Here is a 14,166-nt window from a genome sequence, read left to right on the forward strand (position 1 = left end):
TATTTACAGTACACAATCGCCAATTATTGACCCTCAATAACTTGTGCAAGTTTAATTTTGAACATAAATGATCTATGCATGTAATAGCAATGCTGGGGAGGTTATTTTCAAAATGTAATTTGTCCACTTGGAATATAATGTAAAGTGATTCTGTGTAGTCTATTATATGTGAGACGCTTTATCATTGTTGCTTTGGATTTGGAAAATAATGATATAGAAACTAATCTAAACACACTTTGTAGTAATATAAAATATATATATATATATATATATATATATATATATATATATATATATATATATATATGTTATCTGAGTGCTATGTTTTTATAGTGAGTGCAACAAACAATGTTATGGAAACAGATCCCACTGCATGAAAATTATCTTCCCAGCTCTGACAGATTACAATGTTCTTACTACAAAAGAGCTAAAGCAGGCATGATAAAAGCAAAGAGTGGGTAGGTGGTGATGTTTGGAGAGAGAGAAAGGGAAAATTGTTTCATCGAATACGTGATAAAAGGGAGCGGACCCAGGCAGAAAAAGTTATGATAGTCACAAGTTTGGATCTCGGATGTTTATGGAAGATCCAAATATACACCAGTAAATGATTTTGGACCAGCGACGAGGTTTATCAGGAAGGAATGAAAACAGGCAGGCTGCTGATAATCTGGAGTTTTATAAGTGAGCCTCAAATGATGCCCTCTTGTTCAAGTAAGCCTCTTAGCCACAGGTCAAACAAATTTTATTTCTTTTTATCTCTGCTTCAGCAAGATTTTGTCTGGATGTTCGGCTTTTCACTTTTTGCAGGGCAGGTGAGGTTATTAGAACTGCAAATGCAGTGCTAAATTCCCACTTGTGTTTCTTGCCTTGTGGGTTTATGCAGAAAATAATAACTGAGCTTGACCTGATGCGTATCACATGGCAGCAGTGTGTTTTTGACTTTAGAGGCTTTGGTAATGTGGCCCTGGCTGCTGTCAAGTCACATGGCAGCTTGGCCATAGGTAGTCTTTGTCTTACTGAGGCATACTTCTATCTAATCTATCTAAATATTCATTAAAATTCAACTTAAAGGCCCTGAAATCTTCTCTTAATCAGCTTCTGATTGGATCCTGCAAGACCACAGTATTTTCATCCAAAGTTAGAACCGCGTTACTTATTTCACATGACAGATTTCTCTATTTAAAGGATCCTTGAGGAGTTTTTAACCTCTGGTAGCGCTACAGAGACATTTTTTCATGAGTGGGTCCCCGTTTTGTTTGCCTCATGTGCGCACACGAGTCCTACCAATCATTTTACAAAATTCCACTGATCCACAGGTGGCTATGATGCACCAAAATACACAGCAATGTGCCAACAAAGTCAGAGAAGAAGGAGACTGCAAGCTAGTAGACATGGATGTTAATGATGCAGGATTTAAAGTACTTTACAGTTTACAGTTTTGCAAATGTTTTATGAGGAAGTAAATGGATTCAACATATTTGTTATATTACAAGGATGCACACAATGAGTTTTGGTGAGTAACAGTGAATGTAAACATAACTTTTGTTTGTTTACAAGAAAACTCCACAGGGCACCTTTAAGTTTTCGTCTGTGCTCTATTCACTGATTTTTAATGGGTGAGGCTCAGTTGGAAAAAAGGTTGTCACATCCGTCTGTGCAGCAATCAGAGCGTAGTCATATTTTAATCACAATCTGATGAAAGTTGGAAGGTTATTTCTGTCAGTCAAATCTAATCAACCACACCTACACAGTCCTGATGAAGTAAATTAGCTGTAAAACTTTTAATATATTAAAATCTTTTTTGTTTGTTTGATTGTTGGCCCTTTAGTCATGGATATTTTAGGCTGTATTCAAATTTGAAGATGAATTTCAGGTTGGCTTTAAGAAAATGCAGAAGAACCTTTAGTCATGTGAATCTCAGTCATCCAAACTGGCCAATCAGGGATGCCAAAATACACAATGTTTAAAACACAAAACTGTTTTATTGTTTTGAACTGTCTAATCTTTTCTAAGCACAAACTCGTTTTAAGCAAAACACTGCTACACATTCACAACTGCTATGATACCTACTGTGGGTAGGTAGAGTATGCAGTAGGTAGCCTACAGTACAGTAGATGCTGCTACAGTCTCTTGGACTGCATGTTTTCCTCTTCCCAGTCTGTCAGTGTGCAGGAATTTGAACCAGCAACCTTCCTGCCAAAGCTAATTTCTTTGGATTTCTAAGCAAAGGCCACTTTTTGCTTTTCCTATTTGACTGCTGCCAGTAAAGAAACATCATCGAATGCATGAGAATGCATATTTTATTACTCTTTTTGGAATTTCATTATCCGGTAGTCAGCTTCTCACTTATTCTCTGCAGTACATGTAACAGCAGAATTGGATATTTGCTCCTATTTGTCCTTTATTTCAGTAGCATTTCATTTATATGCAGTCCATCATAACATCACCTATCTGTTATCCATTTGGTATTAACAGGAAGGTGGACAAAATAAGAAACATCTTCCAATACACCAGCCTTGTTGTAAGCATCAGTTTGGTGAAGCTCATAACGTTAGATTTCACTTTTTTGGTGCATTTTCGTGATTTTTGAAGCTGCACATTTTGCACACTTTTGCAGTGTTTGAGACTGATGCACCAGCAATGCAGGCATTAAGTAATTGGCCTCTTTTTACCTCAAAAAATTGCATTGTGATGCCTTGAAATTTCACTTAAAGGTATAAGTCCTCTTTTAAGTTTCATTTGTGTAGCTGCCTTTGTAGTTGTGATCTACATTATGAAACTGGAATTATCAATCTGCAGCAGCAAAGAGGAACAGTGATTACAAGTAAAACCCAGTGACACTGACCGAAGGACACTCAACGGAATATTAGATAACCACAGCCTCATAAAATAGCAAAAGGTTGAGTCATTCTACAACCAAAAACGAACATTATAAGCTTCATCAAAGTGTTTACTGCACAGCTTTGTACAAACAATGTAAAGTACAATCTCTTAATTGGTCAAGCAGTAGAAGCCAGATTATCCTTATGGCTCCCAACTGCAGAACTATTAGTCTGCCAGTTTGTCAGGGAACCTGGAGCTACTTCTAAAACCTGCTCAGAGCAAGATGTTGCAGGAGCCAGGGTCAGTGAGCTGTCTCGAATGGAGCTCTCCAGACTGCCCTTCCACCCTGACCTCAGTTGAACATCCAACCCCCTAACGCCATTATGGTCCGAGTCCCCTGCTGTCCGACACGAGGGCTTTGAGTAACGATCTCTCTCTCTGCAACATCCCCATCCTCTCCTCCCTCCCCATTTTCCCCTCTTGCCCCTCAAACAGAGTATCTCCTGAAAGGCGTGCCTGAAGTCGGGGCTGCGGCAATAAATAAGCGGGTTGAAAGCTGAGTTGGAGTATCCGAGCCAGTTGAGGAGTCTGAAGAGCAGCTTAATGTCACCCAGATTGAAGAAGGTCATGAGGATGTTGAGGATGAAGAAGGGCAGCCAGCACAATGTGAAGGTTCCCATGATGATCCCCAGAGTTTTCACAGCCTTGTGCTCCTTAAGACAGAACTTATGACGCTTTGTGGCAGGGTGTTTTTCTGTCCTTGCTCTGTTCTCTCCTCCATTTTGCTTGGTCTCGCCTCCTCTTTCCTCCTTTCCAGTGTCTATACCTCCTATTTTCTGCATGTTTAGTCTGTCCTCTCCCGCTTGTTCTCCTTCCTCAGTGAGTTTATTCATCCCAGGGCTATCATCGGGATAAGCCAGCTGTGCAGTGTAATGCAAGTTATCGAAGTGCCTCTCCCTCCCTCTGATCTTCTCCAGCTGTTTCTGGGCCTCCTGGAACACCCGGGTGTACAGGAAAATCATCACCACCAGCGGCAGGTAGAACGACACAATTGAGGAAGACACCGCGTATGCCGCACTGGTGTTGAAATCGCAGCAGTACTCGTCAGCCAAGCACCGGAGAGCTTCCTCATCGCCAGACACCCACAACTTCAGGTGGATGGGCAGGAAGGAGATGAGGGAGGCTACTACCCAAACCCCGAGGACCACCGCAAAGGCCCGACCCCTGGTCAACAGCATAAAACAAGGTGAACAATATTGTAAACAGGTGAGTGAAAACACAGATAGATTAGAAATATTGGGCTTGTTTAATATCATGTTAGCTATTAACATAAAAGTCATTGTGAGTTACAAAACTGAAATAATTATTCTACCTTAAATTGCACAGCCAGACCAGATTCTCTGTCTTGGTCATACCTGGTGAGCAGAGTTGGGTAGCGGAGCGGCAAGGTGATGGCGAGGTAGCGATCCAGAGCGATCACACACAATGTTTCAATACTGGCCGTCACACACAGCACGTCAGTTGCTGTCCAGAACTCGCACATGAAGTTTCCAAACTGCCAGGCTCCTAGCAGGATGTAGATGGAGCCAAAGGGGACCACGGCTACACCCATGATGAGGTCAGCAACAGCCAGCGAGGCAATGAAGAGGTTGGTGACTGTCTGGAGCCGCTGGAACCGCAGGATGGCTGTAATCACCAGCACGTTACCTGGATAGAAGAATAGATACGAACTACAAGTGTAATGTAGCTAAAAGAGACACTTGAATTTTGTCTAAATTTAATCACACTGTAGAAGACAATAGGTTGTAAAATAAGAATACATCAACCAATTGAAAATGACAGTTTCATAACTTACCAAAAACTATGGCCAGAACCAGAATGGCCATTGCAGCACCCAGCAGCACAAGCTCACCATCACTATACTCCGAAGATCTCCCCGACCAATCAGGGACCAGGGAGGAATTGCTGTGCTGTGACTGGTTAGCCAGTGCTGACACAGCACTCACAGGCTCCATGATCTACAGTCATAACACACAACATGATGCAACACATCATTTTTCAATATGGATTAAAGACAAATGAAAAGTACTGATACATAAAAAGGTTTGTAAATGTAATTGTATGTAAATGTAAGTAAATGAAATGAAAAATTTTGCTTGTAATGCATTTTGCAATTTGCAGTATCGGCTGTGCTGAGGTGAGTTTACACACATTCTGATGGGAAAAGTGTTGAGTCCAGTTCAGGCTCGGACTCTTTCTTTACTCCTTCAGTGTTGATCAGGATGGGCTACAGCATTTGACTGTGATCAGATCTTTCTGGTTGATTTTAATGAGTCTTAAGACTTAATCTGCTTGGGGCCTGTTGCTTTGTAGAGACACTGCCTGTTAGCAGTTGTTATTCTACCGTCCAATTTAATGAAAACACAGGCAGACATTTGATTTGAGCTGCTACAAGCAAAGAAAATGGAAACTCTTTTTTCCCTCACGCTTCTCTACAAACTGTGAATACACTTATAATAAATAGCCTTAGGCAGCAGCAGTAATGTAGTCAAGTGCATATAGCGGTAAGTGAGGAAGGGTGGCTCCCGCACAAAGTGTGCCTGAGTGTGCTCCACACCCATCCAGTGTGGTTGTGCCAATGTGTGTACATGGAGAGATGAGCGTGTCCTTAAGATGAAATTTAAGCTTTGCAAAGCATTTCAAAAGCAAATGCATATGAATAGAGTTACAATATTTTCCAAGTTACAGTTACACTATCTGCCAAAGAACATACCGAATTGCATTTACATTGGGCTGGTATTTTGAGAAAAAAGTATGATAAAAATATATAAAAAATATATAATATATAAAAAGTCTTTCAAAAGGTCATAATGTTGGTCAACTGGTGAGGCCTGTCCTTCCTGCTATCTTATAGAGAATGAATATGAATGAATATGAATATTAGCGAATATTGTTTCACAGAGGAAGTTATATGTGACTTGGTGTTATCACAAGTTCATCAAGTTCAGAAGTGTGCATTCTACTGTAGTGGGTCCTAACCACAATCTTTTGATTGGGGTTTACAGCTTGTTAGGGTTTGGTTGGGGTTTTTAGTCTTTCTCCCCTGATATCAGCCTTGTGTCTTACTATGATATAGATTAACATTACATTTCCTATGTCCATATCAGTATCTTGTTACCCTCCTAAGTTTTTCAGTCAATTCATGGTGAACTTTGACTTCCTATTTGGCTTTTAACCTACATCACTCTCCACATATGCTGAGCCTGGATTCTGGGGAAGAGTTTGTGCTTGTGAAATGCAAAAGAGCAGAAGCAGAAGCAGCAGCAGCATTAGCAGAGCAAGATCAGGCAGCATATGTGCATTTAAATAGACTGCCTTATTGCACCTTATCCTATGCGTGCATTGGACATATATTGCTATGAGAAGAATACATATGCTATGTGTCAGTGTAGCAGCACAAAGCGAATTGCCTGCCTGGACTGAATCACAGGCATCACTACATAAAATGAACTTGTGACGCATTGTCGATTATTACATTGTTTTCATAGTCATGCTGCACAGTGAGCATAGAACGGTAAATGTATTTTATCTTATTGAATTTTTATTTATACATGGTAAGTTAAGGTTAGGCTGGTTAGATTAAAGGAAAATTCCGGTTTATTTCAACCTGATGTATTTCTCATAAATGTGGCCGTTACGGCTCTATGTGTCATGCTGATGTTGCTCTCTCCAGCTCCGTTTTAGAGATTCCAGTAATTCACCAAAAGACATTTATCGCACAAAACAGCCATTGTTAGGGCAAGCTGCTGAGAGTCTTACATCTTTCCAAATAAACATGATTTTTATATGAAACGCTTCAAAGGTTTGTTTTGAAGCAGCCATTATGGCTAACTGCATAGGGACAACTTGCATATTGGTTTGTTTATGCCTGAGAGCTCAGCGTCAGTTCCTGCTATAGAAGTAGTAACTTAGATGAAATAAAATGATGAGGATAAAGGCTCTTTTACAGCCATGGCCAAATTGACAGCAGACATCTGGTGACCCCTTTTTACTATTCTGACAGTTGGGGGATGGTACTGCAAGTACTGTAAAATAACCAAAGGTTTAGGATAATGAGTCATCCTACAGTAACTGCTGTTTGCTCTGTGTGTGTTTCATAGGTGGAGGTGTATTCATTTTGTTTTTCTGACTACCTCCAGAGGTTGTTTGGTTAACTGGATCTTCTGTGTGCATGTACACTTGGATTTTATATGTGTGTTGGCTTTATTCCAACACAATCCAAGTACTCAACACACTTTAATGCAAGCTGTAAAGAGGTGCATTGATTCACAAGTGTTTACTCAGTCTTCCTGCGGTCAATGAGCAAAGTGTTATATTTTGGGATGCATTTCAAAATGCTGGGGTGGACCATGACAAGACTGTTTTTTTATGACAATCATTTCACGGATGTGACGAATTGCTGACCTAATTAAACAAAGCCTTACAGTTTTATTACATCACTGTAGCACAGCACTGCATATTAATTATCTGTGTTAGTATGCTGTCAGTCATGCTGTCTGCGGCACACAGAAGCAAGTTTGTCATCACTCTTAAAATGTCCCCACCTCAACACTTTTACATTTAGAGAGTACAGAGGTGCCAAAGTGTGGGGTACATGATGGATCTGCTGGAGAATTAACTTCAGATTCATTTTAAAAATCAATCTTTCATCACTGATGCTTAGAAGTCTGTTTCAATTATATAAATGAAGCATAGCACAGTCCGCCCCTAACAGTTGACAATGCATCACACATAATCCCACGCTTGGCTATACTGTATATAACCAAAGAAATGATTCTATCTATTTTTATTCATGTTTGTAAAATGTTCAGTTCAGTGCACTTGTTGCTTTCTTCATGAGGCCTGACCCTGCCGACATTTATGTTGATGACCCTGTAATGGTGTCTTGTGACTGTTCACTGCCCCCATTGATCAGATCAATAATCTAGGCAGCCACCCTGCACAAATAACATAGTCAAGCTTGTGAAAAAGGCTCTGCTGCCCTCCCAGCCTGAGCTGTTCAAACAGTTACACACACAAAAAAAGAAACTTGACCAGCTCTCGGAGGCCAAAAATCAAACACAAAAGATTTACAGAGATATAAATATCCTAATATTTAGGCAGACCTTGGTGATGGCCATAATACTGAGCACTTAAATACACATAAAATGCACACAATAGTACATGCACAAACACAAACACACAAACACACAAGCACAAGTGCATGTGCACACACAAAAATACGCGTGTACATGAAGCATGCAGCTTTTGCAGGTCTTTGTAGAATAAACCGATGACAGTAGACGAAGCTGTGAGAGAGAAGAGATGTCTTTGTACACGTTGCCTGTGTAACAAGTGAGCTGAGAAACGGTACACTGTCTTGTGAAAATAAGCTATATATGATGAAGATGAAAGCTAGTTTGGATTCACTGAATCACACTGGAATCATTTCCAGACTTCTTTCTGCTAATTTGTATGTAGTCAGGGGTCTTTTTCATTTGGAAGCTGCTAGAATAAAGGAAAATTAATCAGAATTATCTTTTTTTAAATATTTGAGACTTTAGAGTTCAAATTTATGCACTTTTATAGTATAAAAAGGGTATGAAATGGTAAAACTAAAATCCTTTTAATGCTTTCATAATTCTGACATGTGAACCAGGAGACACTTGCGTGAAAAAGAGTCTTAAAATAGCCACGGTATCACTGTGAGTACATGTTGTTTTTACATATACATATATATATATATATATATATATACAGATATATATACATGCACTCATGAGAACACAGTGCATGCATAAAGCATTTGTTGTTGTAACAAAAAACAAACTTGAAATTACTGTAAGTGTTCCTACCTCCAGGTTCTGTCCTGCTCTGTACAATCCAGTGATTTGATAATCCAAAAGCTTTTAAATCCACAACACAAAGTATCATTATAATGTGTTTGTCAGCAGCTTTTGGTCTCTCTTCCTCTTTCCCTGAGTTATGAATGTGTGTCACCAACACACACACACTCTGTCTCGCTCTCTCTTTCCCTTACACGTTCATGTATAAACACACTCTTTCAGCCCTCAACCACACTTGCCCTTTTGAAGCAGCTGAGCCCGTCACCCCTTTTATATGCAAGCCCTGATGACATCACAGCAGGACAGTAGCCAATCAGAGCACAAGAAATGGCTTTTAATGTATATCGCATGTCTGCAGTGTACTGACAGCTTGACAGCACCCAGTAACTCTCTGGGAAACATTCTTTTTTTTCAACCTTTATTTATTTAGGGAAGGTTTTCTCAGCTCTTTTTAGCTCCACCCTACTTTACATTCACACTTGAGGGCTGTTGAGGAAAACCACAGACCCTTGCTTTTAGCAGCAGGGTAGCTGTGCTGCTGCAGTCCTGTAGTTTAAAACATAACCACAACATTTCCATCAATTACACTAATCAACAGAGAATAAGACAAAAAATGAAGACAAAAGACATTGTTTAATTTAAGGCAACTAAAATAACTCAGCTAAGGTTGGTTTGAGGTGGTGGTCATAGTGATCAGATATGAAAATATGGAAACCACAGTAAACAAACACTTCATGTATTGCAGAAAAAAAGTAACTGCATGTTGAATCCAGGTTAGGGGAACTGAGGGCAAATGTTAGAAGACACAGTATGTTCAGTAATATGACTTCTGCTTCTTGTTTTGTATGATTAGCAGAAAACAAAATTGCTTTGCACTACTTTTGTTTCAAGTTTGTAGTTAATATAAGATAAAAGCAGGCTCACACAGGTAGTCTCCAATCTATTTTATAGTTTATTTGAACCGCAGCCTGTTTTTTTTTTTTTTGTACATGGATATCTGGGTTAGCTTGACACAAGCCTGGATTATTCACATCTTCGTGAAAATTAATTTAAAGGTGTTGCTAGAGGAATATGTCCCTAAACCCAAACTGCAAAAGTGCAGGCTAATTCACATTTAGCTGTAATAAATGAAATAAGAACACCTAAAAAAAATTACCAATTTGGTCTGGGACATTATTCATTATTCAGATGAAAAGTATCTGACTGTGTCCTTGTATATGCTATATGTGGGACAAATTTATTAATTTCATCTTCCAGGGCAATGAGTTCATGCACGGTTAGCATGCATGGCGACTCTTCCCCCAGGTCTTGTTAGTTGGTGTCACCATTGACTAAAGAATATCAAAAAATAGGTTCAACATAATGAAAATCTTAAGGATTAGAATTTTAATGCCATTTTTTAAGAAAACAATACATTTAACACTCTTTTAAATTGCCCTAAGTGTATGTGTGGGCTGTATAGATAATGTGTTGTTGTGTCGATTTTGAAAATTACCATCTCTGGCACCCCCATACTGGTATTGGTGGTATTAAAAACCACACTGTGCTAGCCTAGGACAACTGAAAAAGCTACACATAGACTGTATCAGTTTTTTTTTGGATTGTCCCATTTCTCTACATGCAAAAGTTTAGGACATCAGTATGATATGAAAAATGCTATAATTACAGAACAACCTCCTCGACCCCTACTAGTGTGGGTTCAAGGCAGGTAACCCAAACTGAGGCTCTGTCCTGGCCCCAAAGTGGTGAAATGAACTCCTCACAGACGCTGTATATAGAGGTTGACTGCACTTATTGTCAATTTTTAGAAAAGCTTCTACCAAATAAATGTAATGTATATATAATAAAATAAAAAAGTCCACACATGAAGGCTTTAAATGTTGAATTTTCTGTTTCCTATGTTTTATCACAGGTAGTTTTAGAATGTACTTTAATATTTGTGGGGCCCTAGTCTAAATCCAAGCCATCACATGTAATTACAGTCTGTAGAGCACAAAAGAACCTGTTAAAATTCCCCACAAAGTGCCACAAAATGTAGGCCAAATATTCAGAACAGGTGAAACCATCAGAGTATTTTAGAACTGAACGTTGTGTCTGCTTTATCCTGATGATAACCTGCAAATACACAACAAAGACTTACCCCACACACACCACATGTGGTTGAGTTAAAGCCATGTCGCACAAAAGAATCTTTGACACACTTGCATATTCAACACACTCGTCCCAGACACAACAAACAACGCATCACAAACAAAGCATTCATTCATGCCACCTAATCAATATTCTTCTGTGTTAAAAATGCAAAGTACTTTTGTTTGAGTTCAACTTTATGATAACAGACAAACACAACTTTATGAAAGCTGAATGTTAGAGAGGGGGATTTATGTCATTATATATTTCTACAGGACATCCTGCCATCCATGTTATGATCATAAGTGTTTTTCCACTTTGTCACTGTACAACTGAATTGTTTTTGTTTTCGCATTAAGAATGTGCTTAATTGACCCAGTTGTACTTTGTACTTTGTCAGGGGAAAACATGAACCACAATGAGAGCACACTATTTCCCTTTTCTCTTAATTTCATTCTTTATCTCTCTTTCTCTTTTATCACCTATTTCCTTTTTAATTACGTCTTTTGGGGCATGTTTGTCAAGAAGCCCAGAACACATTCGGCTATAAGGACTGATTAGAGATAAAGCTCTGCATAACTAATAGATGACTCTGATTCGTATTCAGTGCATGAGTCAATTACTGTATGTTTCAACACTGGGGAACACTCGACTCGCACAAGTGCAAGCTGCTGTAAACAGTTCATTTGAAGGTCGTCACGCCTGCAGAGAAAACTCCTGCGGGTACCAAGAAGAGCAAGCAAATCAAGCAGTGGCAGGATTAGAGAGCTCATACAAGCGGAATGTCTTCTATTAAACTATTCCATTTGTCTCGCCAACGCTGTAACGTGTCCTCCTATGGGAAAACCGACACAAGGCACGCAGTATGGCCATTTCCTCACGTCTGTCTAGCTACAACACATTCCTCTCCGCACCTCTTCCTGTCCCTGTCCTATCCCTTCCTCTCTCTCTCTCTGTACATCCTCGACCCTTACAACATCTTCTATCACCTAAAGTATCAATGTCATTGCTGTCACAGCTCATTGTACCCTTTATGTAGCTGTCTCACTGTTCCTTATGAACTGTTTTCACTGCTCATTGCTATATAAGTTCATGAGTTGTGAAGTATACCCATGGAGGTTAAATAGGTGAAAATCTAGTTTTTGTCTACCTGTCTTGTTCCTAAAAAAGACTTTGCAACACAAAATATATCAATTGACCATTTTTGAAAAAGCAACAAGGCTAAATCATTTTTGTTACCACTCGGCAACAGTTTGGCAACCTACCTCGTCTGTAAAGGCCCTCAGCCATGAAGACCATCACATTTCAACCACTTGAATATGATGCCTTCAAGTTCTCATGTTGAAATATAACCTCATGAGTTCACGTTAAAGGGAGTGTACGCTACAAGCAAATCTACAGTGTGCAGTTGTACAAATAAGAAATGGAGAAAACTAGAGGGGATGTCTCGGTGAAATGATGTCCTAATGTGCATGACAAGGCGAGGTATATTTCATACACAGTGGCAATTCAAAATGCTTTACAAATTGTTCTGGCAGAGCAAGTGTCTCAAAGTCTTTTTTGTGATTGTTCCCCTCTAATCTTCTCTGTTACTTTCCACTGAATCCAATATCAAATGTCATCAAAACTAACAGTAACCACATCTGTATTGAGTGCTTTCCCCGAAGGGTGGAACCAATCTATAATGCAACCATGCTGCTGCAGACGTTCACACAAGAATCCTGTGGCTGAAATGTACTGATAAGCAACGCGACCTATTTCAGCTACAGTATTACAGCAAGTAAACTGTGATTCACAGATTAGAGGTTTTCATCACCGAGACATGATGCGGAGCAGAACACATATTTGTTTTATCTCACTTTACCTTCTTAGCTGAAAATATTTAATACATACTGTGCAAAAAATGCATGTGCAGCAGAATAATACAACAATAATTGTTTCTCACATTTGCTGTGAATGAACATCCACAAGGAGAAAAATACATTCCCAGTCTCAGCTGGGTTCTTGGTGCAGCTTTGTTGTTCTTGTGAGGGAGGCCCACTTCGAGTATATCCTGTACATAATGTGCACTGGGACAGTACTGGGACCATACTGTACTGTTTCCTGCTGCTACTATGTCCTACACAGACTACGTTTTTTTTACACCTCATGTTTCCTGTTCCAAGATCGGACCATGGCTACATGAACTGCAGTGATTTGATATGAGGATTTGGGGAATAATCTCAATAAGAAATAAGAAATCAACAAGAAATTTTAGCATTTTCTGACTGTCTTGACCTAAATATCTTGATATAAATAACATCATAGTTCACTAAAGGTAATCAAGTTAAGATATGTGCATTTTCCCAAATTTTGTTGCAATACTGACCAGCATTTTAAACTTTGACTGTCAGCGTTTTTGGCATTTTTCCGACGCACATGTTCAACCAAACTGAATTTGTTGGAATGAACAGCTGTAAGTGTATACAGATGGGCTGAAAAAAAGGTTGAATATTGAAGGAAAGCTGACATTGTAATGAGATGTAGAGGAGCTGTCTTTTGTCATTAATTGGGCTGTGAATGAAGCAGTCGTAAAAATAATGCATCAAAATACTGTCTTACATTGAATCCTTCATCCCATCAATTTTTCCACTACGCCCTGCTCGGTCACTGTCTTCCTCACTCTCCTTTCATTGTCCCTCTGCTCTTACACCATATTTATGTGTCTTTACGGACCCAGCATCACCTCTGCCTGGCTGAGACAGCTGTTTTGACAGATGTGATTGCACAGGTCAAACAAGGTAAAGAGAAATAGTCAAGGTCATGTTGTGAAATAATCATGTGTGTGTGTGTGTGTTAACAGGTAAGGAGAGGGGAAATGAAAGGTCTGCTTCTTACAGATGCGGGAATGAAGGATATGAGCAGAAAGATAAACACGCTTTCTGCTTGTGAGCAGACTTCCTTCCTCCTTCTTTTTTTCTCTCTCTCTCATCATCTCTCTCATTTACTCTCCTATCTGTCTCTCTTTCTGCGTTCCCTCATCACTCTCTCCTTTTTCATCTCCTCTCCGTCTTCTTTATAACTCCCCCTCTGCCTCCTTTCTCTCATTGGTCTCTCCATTTCCTTTCTCTCGTTATATCCTTCTTGTGTAATTCTTTGCTGCGCATCTTTTATCTGTCCTCGTTTTCCTCCATCACCCTACGCTCCTACCTGTGTCCCTTTTTCCCCATCTGTGTTGTTTGTCATCCCTTTTGAAGCAACATTTGTAAACAATCCTCAGCAGTTTTCATCTCTTCGGGAGCAGTATGATACATCAAGTGCTCTTGAATGACACAATTAAGCACCTCAA

General features: G+C 39.5%; 1 protein-coding gene across 1 annotated transcript; it reads right to left on the reverse strand.

Annotated features, from left to right (window-relative positions):
* Positions 1 to 291: 291 nt before the first annotated feature.
* LOC122996171 (beta-2 adrenergic receptor-like) lies at positions 292 to 8,932 on the reverse strand. The gene is made up of 4 exons (XM_044371762.1): positions 8,718 to 8,932; positions 4,679 to 4,841; positions 4,239 to 4,530; positions 292 to 4,047 (listed from the first exon to the last, which is right to left on the reverse strand). The coding sequence occupies exons 2-4, from the start codon at positions 4,836 to 4,838 to the stop codon at positions 3,000 to 3,002; spliced, it is 1,500 nt and encodes a 499-aa protein (XP_044227697.1). The 5' UTR covers positions 4,839 to 4,841; positions 8,718 to 8,932; the 3' UTR covers positions 292 to 2,999.
* Between the last annotated feature and the right edge of the window lie 5,234 nt (positions 8,933 to 14,166).

This window comes from Thunnus albacares, chromosome 13, assembly GCF_914725855.1.
Source record: "Thunnus albacares chromosome 13, fThuAlb1.1, whole genome shotgun sequence".
Classification (NCBI taxonomy): Eukaryota; Metazoa; Chordata; class Actinopteri; order Scombriformes; family Scombridae; genus Thunnus; species Thunnus albacares.